This window comes from Ranitomeya variabilis, chromosome 4 (genome assembly GCF_051348905.1).
Source record: "Ranitomeya variabilis isolate aRanVar5 chromosome 4, aRanVar5.hap1, whole genome shotgun sequence".
Lineage (NCBI taxonomy): Eukaryota > Metazoa > Chordata > Amphibia > Anura > Dendrobatidae > Ranitomeya > Ranitomeya variabilis.
In genome coordinates this window covers 214,784,980-214,807,018 of record NC_135235.1, presented here as the reverse complement: position 1 = coordinate 214,807,018, position 22,039 = coordinate 214,784,980, and the positions used below count along the sequence as shown (strand labels likewise).

At 46.5% G+C, this 22,039-nt stretch overlaps 1 protein-coding gene across 2 annotated transcripts in view; it reads left to right on the top strand.

Moving 5' to 3' along the window:
* The first annotated feature begins 6,247 nt into the window (after positions 1-6,247).
* Positions 6,248-22,039, top strand: part of ATP1A3 (ATPase Na+/K+ transporting subunit alpha 3) — a 100,703-nt gene continuing 84,911 nt past the window's right edge. The window contains exon 1 of one of the 2 annotated variants that reach the window (XM_077259908.1): positions 6,248-6,449. In XM_077259908.1, coding sequence (XP_077116023.1) covers positions 6,444-6,449 — 6 coding nt within the window. In that variant the 5' untranslated portion in view covers positions 6,248-6,443. Of the gene's footprint in view, positions 6,450-8,082; positions 8,119-22,039 lie in introns of those variants that run through there. The other variant, XM_077259907.1, reaches the window with a different exon arrangement.

Sequence of the window (22,039 nt, the reverse complement as noted above, 5' to 3'; positions counted from 1 at the left end):
CTCCCATCAGTAATGTCTCCCTTCAGCAGTGTCTTCCATCAGCAGTGTCTCCCATCAGCAGTGTCTCCTATCAGCAGTGTCTCCCATCAGCTGTGTCTCCCATCAACAGTGTCTCCCATCAGCAGTGTCTCCTATCAGTGGTGTCTCCCATCAGCAGTGTCTCCCATCAGCAGTGTCTCCCATCAGCAGTGTCTCCCATCAGCAGTGTCTCCCATCTGTAATATCTCCCATCAGTAATGTCTCCCATCAGTAGTGTCTCCCATCAACAGTGTCTCCCATCAGCAGTGTCTCCCATCAGCAGTGTCTCCCATCAGCAGTGTCTCCCATCAGCAGTGTCTTCCATCAGCAGTGTCTCCCATCCGCAGTGTCTCCCATCTCTAATATCTCCCATCAGCAGTGTCTCCCATCAGTAATGTCTCCCTTCAGCAGTGTCTTCCATCAGCAGTGTCTCCCATCAGCAGTGTCTCCTATCAGCAGTGTCTCCTATCAGCAGTGTCTCCCATCAGCAGTGTCTCCCATCTGTAATATCTCCCATCAGTAATGTCTCCCATCAGTAATGTCTCCCATCAGCAGTGTCTCCCATCAACAGTGTCTCCCATCAGCAGTGTCTCCTATCAGTGGTGTCTCTCATCAGCAGTGTCTCCCATCAGCAGTGTCTCCCATCAGTAGTGTCTCCCATCAGTAATGTCTCCCATCAGTAATGTCTCCCTTCAGCAGCGTCTCCCATCAGCAGTGTCTCCCATCAGTAGTGTCTTCCATCAGCAGTGTCTCCCATCAGCAGTGTCTCCCATCAGTAATATATCCCATCAGTAATGTTTCCCATCAGCAGTGTCTCCCATCAACAGTGTCTCCCATCAGCAGTGTCTCCTATCAGTGGTGTCTCCCATCAGCAGTGTCTCCCATCAGCAGTGTCTCCTATCAGTGGTGTCTCCTATCAGCAGTGTCTCCCATCAGTAGTGTCTCCCATCAGCAGTGTCTCCCATCTGTAATATCTCCCATCAGTAATGTCTCCCATCAGTAATGTCTCCCATCAGTAATGTCTCCCATCAACAGTGTCTCCATTCAGCAGTGTCTCCCTTCAGCAGTGTCTCCCATCAGCAGTGTCTCCCATCAGCAGTGTCTCCCATCAGTAATGTCTCCCATCAGCAGTGTCTCCCATCAACAGTGTCTCCCTTCAGCAGTGTCTCCCATCAGCAGTGTCTCCCATCAGCAGTCTCCCATCAGTAGTGTCTTCCATCAGCAGTGTCTCCCATCAGCAGTGTCTCCCATCTCTAATATCTCCCATCAGCAGTGTCTCCCATCAGTAATGTCTCCCTTCAGCAGTGTCTCCTATCAGCAGTGTCTCCCATCAGCTGTGTCTCCCATCAACAGTGTCTCCCATCAGCAGTGTCTCCTATCAGTGGTGTCTCCCATCAGCAGTGTCTCCCATCAGCAGTGTCTCCCATCAGCAGTGTCTCCCATCAGCAGTGTCTCCCATCAGCAGTGTCTCCCATCTGTAATATCTCCCATCAGTAATGTCTCCCATCAGTAGTGTCTCCCATCAACAGTGTCTCCCATCAACAGTGTCTCCCATCAGCAGTGTCTCCCATCAACAGTGTCTCCCATCAGCAGTGTCTCCCATCAGCAGTGTCTTCCATCAGCAGTGTCTCCCATCCGCAGTGTCTCCCATCTCTAATATCTCCCATCAGCAGTGTCTCCCATCAGTAATGTCTCCCTTCAGCAGTGTCTTCCATCAGCAGTGTCTCCCATCAGCAGTGTCTCCTATCAGCAGTGTCTCCCATCAGCAGTGTCTCCCATCTGTAATATCTCCCATCAGTAATGTCTCCCATCAGTAATGTCTCCCTTCAGCAGTGTCTTCCATCAGCAGTGTCTCCCATCAGCAGTGTCTCCTATCAGCAGTGTCTCCCATCAGCAGTGTCTCCCATCAGCAGTGTCTCCCATCTGTAATATCTCCCATCAGTAATGTCTCCCATCAGTAATGTCTCCCATCAGCAGTGTCTCCCATCAACAGTGTCTCCCATCAGCAGTGTCTCCTATCAGTGGTGTCTCTCATCAGCAGTGTCTCCCATCAGCAGTGTCTCCCATCGGCAGTGTCTCCTATCAGCAGTGTCTCCCATCAGCAGTGTCTCCCATCAGCAGTGTCTCCCATCTGTAATATCTCCCATCAGTAATGTCTCCCATCAGTAATGTCTCCCATCAGCAGTGTCTCCCATCAACAGTGTCTCCCATCAGCAGTGTCTCCTATCAGCAGTGTCTCCCATCAGCAGTGTCTCCCATCTGTAATATCTCCCATCAGTAATGTCTCCCATCAGCAGTGTCTCCCATCAGCAGTGTCTCCCATCAGCAGTGTCTCCCATCAGCAGTGTCTCCCATCAGTAATGTCTCCCATCAGTAGTGTCTCCCATCAGCAGTGTCTCCCATCAGCAGTGTCTCCCATCAGCAGTGTCTCCCATCAGTAATGTCTCCCATCAGTAATGTCTCCCTTCAGCAGTGTCTTCCATCAGCAGTGTCTCCCATCAGCAGTGTCTCCCATCAGTAGTGTCTCCCATCTGTAATATCTCCCATCAGTAATGTCTCCCATCAGTAATGTCTCCCATCAGCAGTGTCTCCCATCAACAGTGTCTCCCATCAACAGTGTCTCCCATCAACAGTGTCTCCCATCAGCATTGTCTCCTATCAGCAGTGTCTCCCATCAGCAGTGTCTCCCATCAGCAGTGTCTCCCATCTGTAATATCTCCCATCAGTAATGTCTCCCATAAGCAGTGTCTCCCATCAGCAGTGTCTCCCATCAGTAGTGTCTCCCATCAGCAGTGTCTCCTATCAGTGGTGTCTCTCATCAGCAGTGTCTCCCATCAACAGTGTCTCCCATCAGCAGTGTCTCCTATCAGCAGTGTCTCCTATCAGCAGTGTCTCCCATCAGCAGTGTCTCCCATCTGTAATATCTCCCATCAGTAATGTCTCCCATCAGCAGTGTCTCCCATCAGCAGTGTCTCCCATCAGCATTGTCTCCCATCAGTAATGTCTCCCATCAGTAGTGTCTCCCATCAGCAGTGTCTCCCATCAGCAGTGTCTCCCATCAGCAGTGTCTCCCATCAGTAATGTCTCCCATCAGTAATGTCTCCCTTCAGCAGTGTCTTCCATCAGCAGTGTCTCCCATCAGCAGTGTCTCCCATCAGCAGTGTCTCCCATCAGCAGTGTCTCCCATCAGCAGTGTCTCCCATCAGTAGTGTCTTCCATCAGCAGTGTCTCCCATCAGCAGTGTCTCCCATCTCTAATATCTCCCATCAGCAGTGTCTCCCATCAGTAATGTCTCCTTTCAGCAGTGTCTTCCATCAGCAGTGTCTCCCATCAGCAGTGTCTCCTATCAGCAGTGTCTCCCATCAGCAGTGTCTCCCATCAGCAGTGTCTCCCATCAGCAGTGTCTCCCATCTGTAATATCTCCCATCAGTAATGTCTCCCATCAGTAATGTCTCCCTTCAGCAGTGTCTCCCTTCAGCAGTGTCTCCCATCAGCAGTGTCTCCCATCAGCAGTGTCTCCCATCAGCAGTGTCTCCCATCAGCAGTGTCTCCCATCAGTAGTGTCTCCTATCAGTAATGTCTCCCATCAGTAATGTCTCCCTTCAGCAGTGTCTCCCATCAGCAGTGTCTCCCATCAGTAGTGTCTTCCATCAGCAGTGTCTCCCATCAGCAGTGTCTCCCATCAGTAATATCTCCCATCAGTAATGTCTCCCATCAGCAGTGTCTCCCATCAACAGTGTCTCCCATCAGCAGTGTCTCCTATCAGTGGTGTCTCCCATCAGCAGTGTCTCCCATCAGCAGTGTCTCCTATCAGTGGTGTCTCCTATCAGCAGTGTCTCCCATCAGTAGTGTCTCCCATCAGCAGTGTCTCCCATCTGTAATATCTCCCATCAGTAATGTCTCCCATCAGTAATATCTCCCATCAGCAGTGTCTCCCATCAACAGTGTCTCCCTTCAGCAGTGTCTCCCATCAGCAGTGTCTCCCATCAGCAGTGTCTCCCATCAGTAGTGTCTCCCATCAGCAGTGTCTCCCATCAACAGTGTCTCCCTTCAGCAGTGTCTCCCATCAGCAGTGTCTCCCATCAGCAGTCTCCCATCAGTAGTGTCTTCCATCAGCAGTGTCTCCCATCAGCAGTGTCTCCCATCTCTAATATCTCCCATCAGCAGTGTCTCCCATCAGTAATGTCTCCCTTCAGCAGTGTCTCCCATCAGCAGTGTCTCCTATCAGCAGTGTCTCCTATCAGCAGTGTCTCCCATCAGCAGTGTCTCCCATCTGTAATATCTCCCATCAGTAATGTCTCCCATCAGTAATGTCTCCCTTCAGCAGTGTCTTTCATCAGCAGTGTCTCCCATCAGCAGTGTCTCCTATCAGCAGTGTCTCCCATCAGCAGTGTCTCCCATCAGCAGTGTCTCCCATCAGCAGTGTCTCCCATCTGTAATATCTCCCATCAGTAATGTCTCCCATCAGTAATGTCTCCCATCAGCAGTGTCTCCCATCAAGAGTGTCTCCCATCAGCAGTGTCTCCTATCAGTGGTGTCTCTCATCAGCAGTGTCTCCCATCAGCAGTGTCTCCCATCAGCAGTGTCTCCTATCAGCAGTGTCTCCTATCAGCAGTGTCTCCCATCAGCAGTGTCTCCCATCAGCAGTGTCTCCCATCAGCAGTGTCTCCCATCTGTAATATCTCCCATCAGTAATGTCTCCCATCAGCAGTGTCTCCCATCAGCAGTGTCTCCCATCAGCAGTGTCTCCCATCAGTAATGTCTCCCATCAGTAATGTCTCACATCAGTAGTGTCTCCCATCAGCAGTGTCTCCCATCAGCAGTGTCTCCCATCAGCAGTGTCTCCCATCAGTAATGTCTCCCATCAGTAATGTCTCCCTTCAGCAGTGTCTTCCATCAGCAGTGTCTCCCATCAGCAGTGTCTCCCATCAGTAGTGTCTCCCATCTGTAATATCTCCCATCAGTAATGTCTCCCATCAGTAATGTCTCCCATCAGCAGTGTCTCCCATCAACAGTGTCTCCCATCAACAGTGTCTCCCATCAACAGTGTCTCCCATCAGCAGTGTCTCCTATCAGCAGTGTCTCCCATCAGCAGTGTCTCCCATCAGCAGTGTCTCCCATCAGCAGTGTCTCCCATCAGTAGTGTCTCCCATCAGCAGTGTCTCCTATCAGCAGTGTCTCCCATCAGCAGTGTCTCCCATCAGCAGTGTCTCCCATCTGTAATATCTCCCATCAGTAATGTCTCCCATCAGCAGTGTCTCCCATCAGCAGTGTCTCCCATCAGCAGTGTCTCCCATCAGCAGTGTCTCCCATCAGTAGTGTCTCCCATCAGCAGTGTCTCCCATCAGCAGTGTCTCCCATCAGCAGTGTCTCCCATCAGCAGTGTCTCCCATCTGTAATATCTCCCATCAGTAATGTCTCCCATCAGCAGTGTCTCCCATCAGCAGTGTCTCCCATCAACAGTGTCTCCCATCAGCAGTGTCTCCTATCAGCAGTGTCTCCTATCAGCAGTGTCTCCCATCAGCAGTGTCTCCCATCTGTAATATCTCCCATCAGTAATGTCTCCCATCAGCAGTGTCTCCCATCAGCAGTGTCTCCCATCAGTAATGTCTCCCATCAGTAGTGTCTCCCATCAGCAGTGTCTCCCATCAGCAGTGTCTCCCATCAGTAATGTCTCCCATCAGTAATGTCTTCCATCAGCAGTGTCTCCCATCAGCAGTGTCTCCCATCAGTAGTGTCTCCCATCAGTAATGTCTCCCATCAGCAGTGTCTCCCATCAGCAGTGTCTCCCATCAGCAGTGTCTCCTATCAGCAGTGTCTCCCATCAGCAGTGTCTCCCATCAGTAATGTCTCCCATCAACAGTGTCTCCCATCAGCAGTGTCTCCCATCAGCAGTGTCTCCCATGAGTAGTGTCTCCCATCAGGATTTTACATACAAACCCCTGTTATCTGTGGATACTTGCAGTTCTACAGTGTGGCCTTTGCAGCCTTTCGTGCCCCACGCACACTCACACACGCACACTCACACACGCACACGCACACTCACACTTTCAGACTTGCACTCACCTTCAAGAATGTAACAGCTGCAATAAAAGGGGAGGGAGCATCAGGGTGACAAGTGTGGAGGACGGATTCCGGGCTGGGATTGGCTGAGAGCCTCCTAGGGGTGTGGCCTATGTGACTGCAGCATATGAGGGACCAACTGTGTGAGAGGGGGGAGCAGAGCGGCAGAGGGAGGGACGTGAGCGCAGCCTCCGAGCACAGAGCTGAGCGCCGCATCCTCCGCCGCCGCCGCCACCTCTCCTCCTCTCTTCCCCTCTTTCTTTTCTCTGTCTCCTTCCCTCCCTCTCTGGGGCTCAGCTCTCTGCGCCCCCTTCCCCTGCTGAGGTTTCCGGCCACATCAGACCCCCGCCTGAGACAAAGCCATGGGGGTGAGTATAGATCTCGATCCTGTCTGTGATTGCGTGTAGATCTGCTGGGGAGAAGATCCCAGATTGCATTGCTTCATTGTGCTCAGCTGTCTGTACAAAGAGCTGTCCATGGTCCTGATCAGATCTCCTGAGGCTGTCCATGGTCCTGATCCGATGTCATGGGGCTGTCCATGGTCCTGATACGATCTCCTGGAAGTGTCCATGGTCTTGGTCAGATCACCTGGAGGTGTCCATGGTTCTGATCAAATCACCTGGAACTGTCCTTGGTCCTGGTCAGATCTCCTGGAGCTTTCCATTGTTCTGGTCATAGCACCTGTAACTGTCAATGGTCCTTGTCAAATCTCCTGGATGTGTCCTGACCAGATCTCTTTTAAGAGTCCATAGTCCTGGTCAGATCACATGGAACTGTCCATGATCCGGGCCAGATATCCAGGAAATGTCCATGGTCCTGATCAGATCTACTTGAATTGCCCATGGTCCAAATCAGCTTTATGAGAACTGTCTATGGTCCTATTCAGATTTTGTGGAGTTGTTCAGGGTCTTTTCCAGATCTCCTGGGGCTGTCCATGATTGTTAACAATTCTTCTGGCTCTCCATGGTCCTCGTCAGTTGACCTGAAAGTGTCCATGGTCCTGGTCAAGTCACTTTAGGAGTCCATAGTCCTGATCAGATCACATGAAGGCATCCATGGTCCTGATCAGATCTCCTGGCTCTGCATGGTCCTGCTCAGGTTACCTGGAACTGTCCATGGTCCTGGTCAGATCACCTGGCTGTCCATGCTCTTTGTCAGATCACCTGGAGGTGTCAATGGTACTGATCAGATCACCTGGAAGTGTCTATGGTCCTGATGAAATCTACTATAGGTTTCCATGGTCCTGGCTAGATGTCCTGGAGCTGTCTATGTTCCGGATCAGATCACCTGTCTGTTTGTGGCCTTGACCAGATCTACGATAGTTTTCCATGGTTTTAGTCACGTCTCCAGGTGCTGGTCATGGTCCTGATCAGATCACCTGGCTTTCTGTGGTCCTGATCGATCTATTGGAGGTTTCCAGGTCCTGATCAATTCACCTGGAGCAATCTAAGGTTCTGGTCAGATCTCCTTTGGCAGTCCATGGTCCTAAACTGCTTCTTTGACTGATCAATGGGTCTAAAAAGATCATAGTCCTGAACTGCTTCTTTGACTGATCCATGGGTCTGGAAAGATCTTTACGATCTCTCCATGGATTTGAACATCTCATCTGGAGGCATCTATGGCACTGAATAGTTTCCTTTCCAAAGCCCTAAATGGATCCTCATAGGCACCCTAGATATGCTATACACCTCTTGTAGTGGACTCCCCGTTGCATGACCCCTGCCTACAGTACATGTCGGATCTTCATACGGATCTTTTTAGGCAGTCACCCAAGTGATGTCATGTTTAGCAGCTGAAGGGTTAACGCTGGGCATCACCACCCTGGATAATTGAGTGCACAGCGCAATGCGGTGTCTGTAAGTCTGTCGGCATTCAACGAGATGGAGGGAAAAAAAGCCTTGGGAAATTAGATGAGGTCATCTGCCATAGAGAGGATAGAATACAGTGGAGGGAGCGGAGCGAGAAGAAGACGGGAGAGATGGGGGTGCTGGTGGGAGAATTAGACGGGAGGACACAATGGTATCCGACATAGGAGTGGTGGGTGAATAGGGAGCTGGAAATATCACATCTTCTGACTCATGAGAAGAGGTGGGGGGAGATTTATCGAAAAATTTTCTTTATGTTCGATGAAAAGGTTAAAGTTGGAAGTCTGGAATGTAGAATTGCCGAGGGGCTCACGTGGTTTGGAAAGATGGAGGAGCCCCAAGTTGTCATCTGGTAGACTGGAAGAAGGGCACTTGAAGGTCAGAGGGTGGGATAGGATCCACGGCGGTGGAGGGTAATCTCCCTGGCATCGCTCCTCACCGGCCCATTTCATGCCATCTGTGCATCATCCCGGGGGAAGAATTGTGCTGGTTTTTTTTCAAGGTTATGTAAAAGGCCTCATAATGATCCCATGATCGATGTGATCCCCCCATGCGGGTGATTGCCTGGGCTGTACTGTATCAATCCATCAATAGTCAATCAGGGGTTGCCTGTGGTGGTTGATCTCTTGGGAATGCAAATAATGACCTTTGGGATGGCAGCAGCCTGTGATTTACAACAGAGCAAAAGACCTGCAGGCTTCAAAGATGGAAGAAACCTAAAAGATGGATTACGGTCGAGGAGAAATCGATTCATTTAACCCCTCAAAATCTGTATGCTGCTACATGTCTGGGCAGTGCAGGGTCATCTGTATTGTATCCTGACCGTAATATCTGCGCCATTTGAATTTATTACCTACATGGACTGAATTTTTGGAAATTCGTGACTTGTGGCCTGTTGGCTCCTGATGTCATTGATCAAGGTCATGTTCCTGCAATGGTTTGACTTCTCCATCCACTAATGCAGCAGATATGAGAGGAGATCGCATATGACCTATGGGAATTAATAAAAAATAGAAATAAATGCTGCAGACATCAGGGGATGGATCAGTATTCACCGAGAAGGTGACCCATCTGTGCCTGCCGGGATGTGAATGCTTTACATAAGGATTTGCCTCTTGTACTGCGCATGGTCCCTACAGAGAGGCAGAATGGGGGCTGGGAGTAGTGACATGTGGCATGTGAGCTAGGATAATCCACCACTAGAAACAGATAGGGGGAACACTATGGTGTGTATGTGATACAGGTAGATACCGTACATGAGACATAGGCGTCACATCAGTAGGGTACACAGTGAGTGTATAGTATAATACCTGTGTGTATGGTGCAGTATATAGTATAAAACCTGTGTATGATGCAGTATAAAGTATAATACCTGAGTATGGAGCAGTATATATTATAATACCTGTGTGTATGGTGCAGTATATAGTATAATATATGTGTGTATGGTGCAGAATATAGTATAATACCTGTGTATGGTGCAGTATATAGTATAATACCTGTGTATGGTGCAGTAAATAGTACAATACCAGTGTGTATGGTGCTGTATATAGTGTAATACCTGTGTGTATGGTGCAGTATATAGTATAATACCTGTGTGTATGGTGCAGTATATAGCATAATACCTGTGTATGGTGCATAATATAGTATAATACCTGTGTATGGTGCAGTATATAGTATAATACCTGTGTATGGTGCAGTATATAGTACAATACCAGTGTGTATGGTGATGTATATAGTGTAATACCTGTGTGTATGGTGCAGTATATAGTATAATACCTGTGTATGGTGCAGAATATAGTATAATACCTGTGTATGGTGCAGTATATAGTATAATACCTGTGTATGGTGCAGTATATAGTATAATACCTGTGTATATGATGCAGTATATAGTATAATACCTGTGTGTATGATGCAGTATATAGTATAATACCTGTGTATATGATGCAGTATATAGTATAATACCTGTGTGTATGGTGTATTATATAGTATACCTGTGTGTATGGTGCAGTATATAGTATAATACCTGTGTGTATGGTGCAGTATATAGTATAATACCTGTGTGTATGGTGTAGTATATAGTATAATACCTGTGTGTATGGTGCAGTATATAGTATAATACCTGTGTGTGTATGGTGCAGTATATAGTATAATACCTGTGTGTATGGTGCAGTATATAGTATAATACCTGTGTATGGTGCAGTATATAGTATAATACCTGTGTATATGATGCAGTATATAGTATAAAACCTGTGTGTATGGTGCAGTATATATTATACCTGTGTGTATGGTGCAGTGTATAGTATAATACCTGTGTGTATGGTGCAGTATATAGTATAATACCTGTGTATGGTGCAGTATATAGTATAATACCTGTGTATGGTGCAGTATATAGTATAATACCTGTGCGTATGGTGCAGTATATAGTATTATACCTGTGTGTATGGTGCAGTATATAGTATAATACCTGTGTGTATGGTGCAGTATAGAGTATAATACCTGTGTATGGTGCAGTATATAGTATAATACCTGTGTATGGTGCAGTATATAGTATTATACCTGTGCATATGATGCAGTATATAGTATAATACCTGTGCGTATGGTGCAGTATATAGTATTATACCTGTGTGTATGGTGCAGTATATAGTATAATACCTGTGTGTATGGTGCAGTATAGAGTATAATACCTGTGTATGGTGCAGTATATAGTATAATACCTGTGTGTATGGTGCAGTATATAGTATATTACTTGTGTATATGATGCAGTATATAGTATAATACCTGTGTGTATGGTGCAGTATATAGTATAACTGTGTGTATGGCACAGTATATAGTATAATACCTGTGTGTATGGCGCAGTATAGAGTATAATACCTGTGTATATGGTGCAGTATATAGTATAATACCTGTGTGTATGGTGCAGTATATAGTATAATACCTGTGTGTATGGTGCAGTATATAGTATATTACCTGTGTATGGTGCAGTATATAGTATAATACCTGTGTATGGTGCAGTATATAGTATAATACCTGTGTGTATGGTGTAGTATATAGTATAATACCGGTTCAGTATATACAGCAGTATGATACCTGTGTGTATGGTGCATTATATAGTATAATACCTGTGTATATGGTGCAGTATATAGTATGATACCTGTGTGTATAGTGCAGGATATAGTATAATACCTGTGTATGGTGCAGTATATAGTATAATACCTGTGTATGTAGTGAAGTATATAGTACTAGATTGTGGCCCGATTCTAACGCATCGGGTATTCTAGAATATGCATGTCCCCGTAGTATATGGACAATGATTATTCCAGAATTCGCGGCAGACTGTGCCCGTCGCTGATTGGTCGAGGCAACCTTTATGACATCATCGTCGCCATGGCAACCGTTATGACATCTACGTCGATACTCTGCCCGTCGCTGATTGGTCGAGGCCCAGGCGGCCTCGACCAATCAGAGACGTGGGATTTCCAGGACAGACAGAAAAACCCTTAGACAATTATATATATAGATAATACCTGTGTGTATGGTGCAGTATATAGTATAATACCTGTGTATATGGTGCAGTATATAGCATAATACCTGTGTATATGATGCAGTATATAGTGTAATACCTGTGTATGGTGCAGTATATAGTATAATACCTGTGTGTATGGTGCAGTCTATAGTATAATATTTGTGTATATGATGCAGTATATAGTATAATACCTGTGTATGGTGCAGTATATAGTAAAATAACTGTGTGTATGGTGCAGTATATAGTATAATATCTGTGTATATGGTGCAGTATATTTATAATACCTGTGTATATGGTGCAGTATATAGTATAATACCTGTGTATATGATGCAGTATATAGTGTAATACCTGTGTATGGTGCAGTATATAGTATAATACCTGTGTATATGATGCCGTAAATAGTATAATACCTGTGTATGGTGCAGTATATAGTATAATACCTGTGTGTATGGTGCAGTATATAGTATAATATATGTGTGTATGGTGCAGTATATAGTATAATACCTGTGTATATGATGCAGTATATAGTATAATACCTGTGTGTATGGTGCAGTGTATATAGTATAACACCTGTGTCTATAGTGCAGTATCTAGTATAATACCTGTGTATATGGTGCAGTATATAGTATAACACCTGTGTCTATAGTGCAGTATATAGTATAATACCTGTGTATATGATGCAGTATATAGTATAATACTTGTGTGTATGGTGTAGTATATAGTATAATACCTGTGTATATGATGCAGTATATAGTATAATACCTGTGTATGGTGCAGTATATAGTATAATACCTGTGTGTATGGTGCAGTATATAGTATAATACCTGTGTATATGGTGTAGTATATAGTGTGACGGGGTGTACGGCAGAGCAAGAAGGGACAACAGGCCAAGGGATGATTCAACAGATTTATTACCAAGAACGCTGGAACAACACATGCAGGTAGATCTACAGAGTCCACAGTTAGTCCAACGGAACAGATTCGGGGGCACCTCCCGATAATCCTTGTGCCAGCTAACAAAGCAATAGTCCACACGAGTCCAAGGGATCCCAAAACAATCCCACGAATGACGAGATATGTCCTCAGCTCAAGTCTCGCCCCGTTCGCTTCCACAGTCACGGATGGACGTGGGGTCTTGCCTCGGCTAAGAATCCCCACTCCTTCTCATTCAAGGGTCAACTCACATCTGATCTCAAAAATAAGAATGGATTGTCTGAGCTCCTGGAATCAGCCCATGAAGGGGGTAGGGGTCACACCTTCTATTCAATGGTTGGGTCCACCAGAAGATTCTAGACTGGTCGGCTCCGCTCAGTCTATCCAGTATGTGCATTTGACTAGCCACCTGCTGTGAGGAAGAATGGTTATTCCTTCACTAGTGGTGTTGACAAAGCTTTACATTATAGCTTAGGGCTGCAAGTATTGGGGGAAGGAGACAGGTTAAGTTACATACATCCCATGGCATTGCAAAGTGTACAGTAAATACAACCGAAGAGAAGTCGCACCACATCATGACATATTATACAAAATACAGGACAGGGAAAAAAGTACATATCATGACATATAGTATAATACCTGTGTATATAATTCAGTATATAGTATAATACCTGTGTGTATGCTGCAGTATATAGTATAATACCTGTGTATATGGTGCAGTATATAATATAATACCTGTGTATATGATGCAGTATATAGTATAATACCTGTGTGTATGGTGCATTATATAGTATAATACCTGTGTATATGATGCTGTATATAGAACAATACCTGTGTGTATGGTGCAGTAAATAGTATAATACCTGTGTATGGTGCAGTATATAGTATAATATCTGTGTATGGTGCAGTATATAGTATAATACCTGTGTATGCTGCTGTATATAATACCTGTGTGTATGGTGTAGTATATAGTATAATACCTGTGTATATAGTGCAGTATATAGTATAATACCTGTGTGTATGGTGTAGTATATAGTATAATACCTGTGTGTATGGTGTAGTATAGAGTATAATACCTGTGTGTATGGTGCAGTATATAGTATAATACCTGTGTATATGGTGTAGTATATAGTATAATACCTGTGTATATAGTGCAGTATATAGTATAATACCTGTGTGTATGGTGCAGTATATAGTATAATACCTGTGTGTATGATGCAGTATATAGTATAATACCTGTGTATATGGTGCAGTATATAGTATAATACCTGTGTGTATGGTGCAGTATATAGTATAATACCGGTGTGTATGGTGCAGTATATAGTATAATACCTGTGTGTATGGTGCAGTATATAGTATAAGACCTGTGTATATAGTGCAGTATATAGCATAATACCTGTGTATATGGTGCAGTATATATAAACAAAGACCACTGATACATCCTAAATATCCATATAAGCTGGCACTACCAATCTTAAGGAACCAGCATAGAGTATATACGGACACTCCCATATAATATATCCTATAAAAAACAACGGAGTTATAGTCCATAATATTTTAAAACCAAAATATTTTATTTAAATAGTTAGACATAAGAAAAATTAACAAGGCAGTATAGATATACAATAGATCAATCAGATAGACAGGCTCAGGTGTGAAGACCAAACCACATCCCAATATGTAGGCAGAACCAAGGGAGTGCTACTCTATCTGGATTATATTAGCATATATAAGGTGCACATCAGATACACCACTGCAGCTAGCATAAATGTAAAGTGAGCTGGAACCTCATAATGGTATTACTTACAAAAGTGTTACAAACCCAAAAAGGAGGAGAACCAAAAAAGTCTCACTAAGAGCTGTCTAGCAGATTCACTGACACAAAGCACCAAAAAAATGTAAACTAGATAAGTCTATTAGGAGAGCAGCTTACCCATGGACATATCTGTGGGATGGGAGGTCTAATGCAGCCCCAACGCGCGTTTCGCGTGGGCTTCCTCGGGGGGGTTGCAGTATATAGTATAATACCTGTGTATATGATGCAGTATATAGAACAATACCTGTGTGTATGGTTCAGTATATAGTATAATACCTGTGTATATGGTGCAGTATATAGTATAATACCTGTGTTTATGGTGCAGTATATAGTATAATACCTGTGTGTATGGTGCAGTATATAGTATAATACCTGTGTGTATGGTGCAGTATATAGTATAATACCTGTGTATATTGTGCAGTATATAGTATGATACCTGTGTGTATGGTGCAGTATATAGTATAATACCTGTGTTTATGGTGCAGTATATAGAATAATACCTGTGTGTATGGTGCAGTATATAGTATGATACCTGTGTATGGTGCAGTATATAGTATAATACCTGTGTATATGGTGCAGTACATATTATAATACCTGTGTGTATGGTGCAGTATATAGTATAATACTTGTGTGTATGGCGCAGTATATACAGTTGTGTTTAAAAGTTTACATACCTCGACAGAATTTTTGCCTTCTTGGCCTTTTTTTCAGAGAATATGAATGATAACTCCAAACCTTTTTCTCCACTCACGGTTGGTGGTTGGGTAAAGCCATTTATTGTCAAACTGCTGTGTTTTCTCTTTTTAAATCATTATGACTAACCAAAACATCCAAATGACCCTGGTCAAAAGTTCACATACACCATTTCTTAATACAGTGTATTGCCTCCTCTAACATCAATGACAGCTTGAAGTCTTTTGTGGTAGCTGTGGATGAGGTTCTTTATTTTCTCAGATGGTAAAGCTGCCCACTCTTCTTGGCCAAAAGCCTCCGGTTCCTGTGAATTCCTGGGCTGTCTAGCATGAACTGTGCGCTTGAGATCTCCCCAGAGTGGCTCAATGATATTGAGGTCAGGAGACTGAGATGGCCACTCCAGAACCTTCACTTTGTTCTGCTGTAGCCAATGACAGGTCGACTTGGCCTTGTGTTTCGGACCTTTGTCATGTTGGAACGTCCAGGTCCGTCCCATGCGCAGCTCCCTTAAATGTAAGCTAATTTCGTGAGAAGACATGTAAACCCTTCATCGTCGCTCTACGAGGTCTCCAGCTCAATATATGACAGAAATTTTTAATGTGGTTCTGAGTCTCTTTGGAAAGGAGGAGTCCACCAATGGTGCAGCCCACTCACTGACGTCATGAATCAGAGGGTATAAAATATGGAACCTCATTTTAGGAGTGGTCTTTTGCCCAGGACGTCAGCTAACAGAAGCTCTACAATCTGCTCTGATGCATTTTCATGTGTCGCCCTTCCCCCCACCACATGGCTTGCCATTATCTGAGATGACTGTAAGTGGTTTTCTTCTTTAATCCCTTTTATTTTGTAATTGTTCAGTACATACTATGATTGTCCCATTTTGTAATATCGTTTTATATACTTTTGTAAACACTGCCTAATTTTTATGGAGTAAAAGCTATAATATTTACTAGTCTCATTTTCCTTGCTCTAAGCATACCCTAAGTCCTCCAACTTAAGTCACATCTACTGATTGGGTTGGCTCCTGACCCGTTATTAATCAAAGTAATAGGAGCTAGTGGCAGCGAAGAGTTCTGAGCTTGTCGGGCAAAGCTAAACTGTATCCAGTGTCAGTGTCTCCTTTCAGCGCTCCTGTGACCGATTTCTACCTTTAACCCTGTGTCTATCCTCCTTTGGAGGTTTTCGGCTGGAGCTGCGGCGGTTCCTGGCATTTCCCTTATCCCTGGGGATGCCTCCTCAGCGCTCTTAAATGACCGCCTTACATTAGCTCTAATTGTTGGGCAAAGCCGGCAGCGACAGAAAGGGTTTTATAAGTGGATCTCCCTCCTGTGATTGGGAATAGTTATATCGCCCTCACTGCAGCGTGCCCAATAGCCAGTATACAACCGGGCAGCCTTTCTGGCGACTACTTATCCTAGGTGCAGGTCCCTCGCTGATCTGAGGGTAAGGGGGGGGGGGGGCGCCAGAGAGCTGCAAGTTCCAAACCAGAACTGGGAAATGGGATATAATAAATCCCTGATGAAGAACTGGGGGCAACCAAACACCCCCGGTTGATGACAAGCAATAATGGCTTTCTTCTGGCGACTCGACCATGCAGCCCATTTTTCTTCAAGTGCCTCCTTATTGTGCATCTTGAAACAGCCACACCGCTAGTTTTTAGAGAGTCCAGTATTTCAGCTGATGTTATTTGTGGGTTTTTCTTTGCATCCAGAACAATTTTCCTGCCAGTTCTGGACGACATTTTTGTTGTCTACCTGACCATGGTTTTGTTTTTACAGAGCCCCTGATTTTCCATTTGTTAATCACAGTTTGAACGATGCTGACTTGCATTATCAATTCCTTGGATATCTTTTTGTATCGCTTTCCTGTTTTATACAGTACAGTTCAACTACCTTTTCCCGTAGATCCGATGACAATTCTTTTGTTTTCCCCAAGACTCACAATCCAGAAACATCAGTAGCTGGATGGAAGATGCAAGAGTCTGTCTGGATCTCAGAATCTCACTCAGCTATTATGCACACATACTAATTACAGGCAAATAGGTCACAGGTGAGAATATTACCTTTAGTAGCCATTCAATCCCATTTGTGTCAACTTCTGTGCATGTTATCAGGCCAAAATCACCACGGGATGTAAACTTTTGATCAGGGTCATTTGGATGTTTTGGGTTATCATTATGATTTAAAAAGAGAAAACACAGTAGTCTGACAATAAATGGCTTCACCCAATCACTAACCATGAGTGGAGAAAAAGTTTTGGTGTTATCATTCATATTCTCTGAAAAAAGGCCAAGAAAGAAAAAATTCTACCAGGGTATGTAAACTTTTGAGCACAACTGTAGTATAATACCTGTGTATGGTGCAGTGTATAGTATAATTTCTGTATATGGTGCAGTGTATACTATAATACCTGTGTATGGTGCAGTATATAGTATAATACCTGTGTGTATGGTGGAGTATATAGTATGTTACATGTTACGGAACCACTCAGCACCCAGAATATGTTGTGCAGTTATATGTATGAATAATAGGTTCCATGTGAGATGCATGTCCCTAATGCATCAGCCCACAGGCTGCGCCTCTGGGAAGAGGGGACAAGATATCCCCCTTCTGTTCTCCCCCCACCTTTGTAATTCCCACAGTAAATATCGGCAGGCTCCGGCCCCCTGCGGCTATTGTAATGTATGTCTGGCCTGCTGCTTTTCTATTGGCCTGCCCTCTGTATCTGTGTAATATATTTTGTGTCCTGTGAATAAAGTGTTGTGAGACTGGAAATACGTGGAGAAGCAGTCAGCTTTTATATGCTTTCATGTAATCAAGGAATTCCAGCCAGCGTCCTTCATTCAGACTTCAGCCAAAGCAAAGTGGACCTCCTGAAACATGGGGTGGTACTGAAAGAGGTACCCCAGCTTGGTAGACCCCTTTACACTGGAGGCAGACAGCGGGATGTGATACCCCTTCTACAGGAGGAAAGGAATGAATGGAAAACAACTACCAGAAGTTAAAGAGGACTACATTAAAAGATCTGGTGGAAGCCCGAGGGTTAATTTCCAGCAACAAAACAAAAGCGGATTTGATAGCAGCCATCATGGAACACGACAGTGCAGCACCCCCCAATGTGAGCGTGGAGGAGACTGAATTCCAGAGGGAGGTAAAGAACAGACTGGCTTTCTATGGCCCAAACCCTGCAGTAGAGATCATACTAGAGGTGATGGCTGATGTGCGTACTGATCTGAAGGAAAAGATGGCCGAGCGGACCAGGATAGAGCTAACCAAGATGGAGATGGCAGAGCGGACCAAAGTGGAGCTGGCCAAGATGGAGATGGCAGAGCGGAGAGAGGAGAGTCAGCGAGCAGGGGGAGCTCTGGCCTCCGACCAGGTACCTTCAACAGTAAGCCACAAAAAGATCCAGTATAATGCCTTCTGACAGTTGGGGGAGGCAGAGGAAGACATTGATGGCTTTCTGCAGGACTTTGAGCGGCAGTGTGCCCTTCATCAAGTGAAGCCGGAGGAACGGGTTCAGATTCTGGCCAGCAAGCTGACAGGCCGGGCAGCGGACGCCTATCGCAGGGTACCTGATGAGGACTGTATGGACTATGAGCGGATCAAAGAAGTGATCTTGGCCCGGTATGCGCTGACACCAGAGGCATACCGCCAAAAGTTCCGCAGACTTATAAAACGAGTAACCGATACCCACGCTGAATGGGCCTGTAAATTACGGCGGTCACTGCTACAGTGGGTACAAGGGAGCCAAGCAACCACTAAGGAGGACGTCCTCCAGCTCTTCTTGTTAGAACGATTCTTTAATGAACTAACCCCCGAGACACAGGAATGGCTTCGGGACAGACGGCCAATGACTCTTGAGGAAGCCGCTCGTCTGGCCGATGAACATCATGACGCCAGGAGGCCTCAGTTGTCCGGATCAAAGATGGTCACTAAGGGTCCGCCCATGGACCTGGAGGGCCCCAAACCACCGAAGATTGTAGGGGGACCAGCTAGAAACCCGGCCTACCACAGTTCCCCTGGGGCGCGATGCCACACCTGCCGTCAGCTGGGCCACCTGCAAAGACAATGTCCCAACCGGACTCAGCATACCCAGTGGCCAAAGGCGGGAACAGCTACCTTCAGCCGGGCCGCTGTACACTGCTACCAAGGCGAAGCTGACCCGGCATTGGGGGCTACAACTAACCAAGGGGTGGAAGAAATGGAGGAAGTGCTGCATGAAGTAGACCCCGTGCAGGCAGCCCGGGCAGATAATCGACAACAGCATCGACAGGTCGTGTGGGTTAATGGGAAACTCATGCAGGGACTAAGAGATTCTGGAGCAACTTTGACCCTTGTGAAGCCTCATCTCGTCCAGGACCAAGAGAAGACGGACCGGACAGTGGCAGTCCGTGTAGCAGGGGGAGCCATACATCGACTGCCCACTGCCAGGATTCACCTGAACTGGGGAGTCGGGGATGGCCTGGTTGAGGTCGGCTTGATGGAGGATTTGCCTGCAGACGTCTTGCTGGGAAATGATTTGGGGCCCATGTTGTCTGCCTTCTCGGTTGGCCCTCTGGCTGAGACATATCCTGTGACCACCCGGAGACAAGCTCGAGCTGCGGAGGTGGAATCACACTCAGAGGAGGCCCAGGTAAGACATCCCAGCCCTACACGTATTCCCATAGCCAGACACATTTCTTGGGCCACCCCAGATGAATTTAAGAGGGAGTTACTTGAGGATCCTTCATTGGAGGGATATCGTGGGAAGGCACAGGAGGGGAGAGGGGTACTGGAAGGGGAACAGTTTATATGGAAGCAGGGACTCCTCTACCGGATCACAGAGCAGCACCACACAGGGACGAGCCCCACTATAAAACGACAGCTGGTAGTTCCCAAGAAGTATAGGCAGGAGTTACTGCGAATCTCTCATGACATACCCTTGGCCGGGCACTTCGGCATCAGTCGCACCAGGCATCGTCTGACACAAAACTTCTTTTGGCTGGGGGTAACCTATGATGTTCGTCAGTACTGCCAGACCTGTGACAGTTGCCAGCGCATTGGCAAGAGGGGAGATCGATGCAAGGCCAAATTACGCCCCCTCCCCATTGTGGAGGAACCATTTAGCCGAGTAGCGGTCGATCTGATAGGGCCGTTAGCCAAACCCAGTCTGTCAGGGAAAAGGTATATATTGACAGTGGTAGATTATGCCACACGGTATCCAGACGCGGTTGCGTTACCTAACATACTGGCAGAGACGGTGGCGGCTGCCCTGCTCCAGGTTTTCTCACGGGTTGGATTACCCTGGGAGATTATCTCGGACCAGGGTACCCAGTTTACAGCAGAGGTGACCAACCAACTGTGGAAGCTGTGCGGCGTAAAGTCCATTAGAAGCGCCCCGTACCACCCGCAAACCAATGGGTTGTGTGAACGCTTTAACGGGACGTTAAAACAACTCATTGGGACTTTTACCAGGACCTACAGGGACTGGGAGAAATTCTTGCCTCACCTCCTATTTGCCTATCGGGAGGTGCCCCAAGAATCCACGGGGTTCTCCCCGTTCGAACTAAGTGTTAGAAAACTGGGAAGGAGAGGGCATCATAGAAGGGGTACCTATTGTACCCTATGTGCTGGAATTCCGGGACCGCCTACAGGAGCTGACCCAGGCTGTACGTGGGAACATGCAGGTGGCCCAGCGGCGCCAGCGCGTATGGTACGAACGGAGGGCCAGAGAGCGCACCTTGGAAATAGGGCAGAAGGTCCTGGTGTTAGAGCCCACTAGGCAGAACAAGTTCCAAGCTGCATGTCAGGGGCCCTACCAGGTAGTAGGGAAAATAACCGATACCACCTATAATGTCGCCAATTGTGACGACCCCAGGGTTATCCGCATGTTCCACGTGAATATGCTGAAGCCCTACCGGGAGCACCCTGAAGAGGTAGTGGCCATCTGTGCACCTGAAGCAGAGGATTTAGCCGGACTTCCCTTGCCTGATGTCTTAGGGGAAAGGACTCAGTCTGAAACATGGGACCAGGTACACTTGGGTGAAGACCTAGGCCCCCGGGAGAGACAGCAGGCGGAGGAGTTGTTGAGGCAGCGACAGAGGATGTTTTTGGGGAGACCAGGGCACACTCGCCTGGCACATCACAAGGTTGAGACCCAGGATCAGACCCCCCTGTGACAACCCCCCTTCCGCGTCTCTGAGTCTGTATGAGAAGGGATGCGACAAGAGATGTTGCGTTTAGGGGTCATTGAAGTGTCAGTTAGTCCCTGGGCATCCCCCGTAGTGTTAGTGCCCAAGAAGGATGGGACTACACAGTTTTGTGTAGACTATCGTAAGCTCAATGAGAAAACAGTGACGGATGCGTATCCCATGCCGCGTGTGGATGAGTTGTTAGACCGGCTGGCGGGGGCAAAGTATTTGACCACCATCGATCTATGCAAAGGCTACTGGCAAATTCCTTTTAGTCCTGACGCTATTCCCAAGTTGGCATTTGTCACCCCGTTCAGCTTATTCCAGTTTCGAGTTATGCCATTCGGGATGAAGAATGCCCCGGCGACCTTCCAGAGGCTGGCTGACCAGCTTCTGGATGGTCTCCAGGACTATGCTTGTGCCTACCTGGACGACATCGTCATCTACAGCGCGACATGGGAAGAGCATCTAAATCACATAGAGACAGTATTGGACAGGATCCACAAGGCCGGAATCACCCTGAACCCAAACAAGTGTCACGTGGGCAAAGCAGAGGTTCAGTATTTAGGGCATTGGGTGGGAAGTGGGAAACAGCGACCAGAACCAGCCAAGATTGAGGCCATAGCCAAATGGCCCACCCCACACACTAAAACCCAGGTCATGGCGTTTCTAGGGACAGCAGGGTATTACAGGAAATTTGTTCCCAGTTACAGCAGCGTAGCCAAGCCCCTCACTGATCTGACCCGTAAGAACCAACCCCGCCAGGTAACCTGGACCTCAGAGTGTGAGGAAGCCTTCCGCCAGCTAAAGGACGCCCTCACCAGTACCCCTGTATTGGCCGCACCCGATCCAACTAAATGTTTCCTTGTTCACACAGACGCTTCTATGTTTGGATTGGGGGCAGTACTGAGCCAAGTCGGGCCGGACAGCCAAGAACACCCGGTAGCTTACCTGAG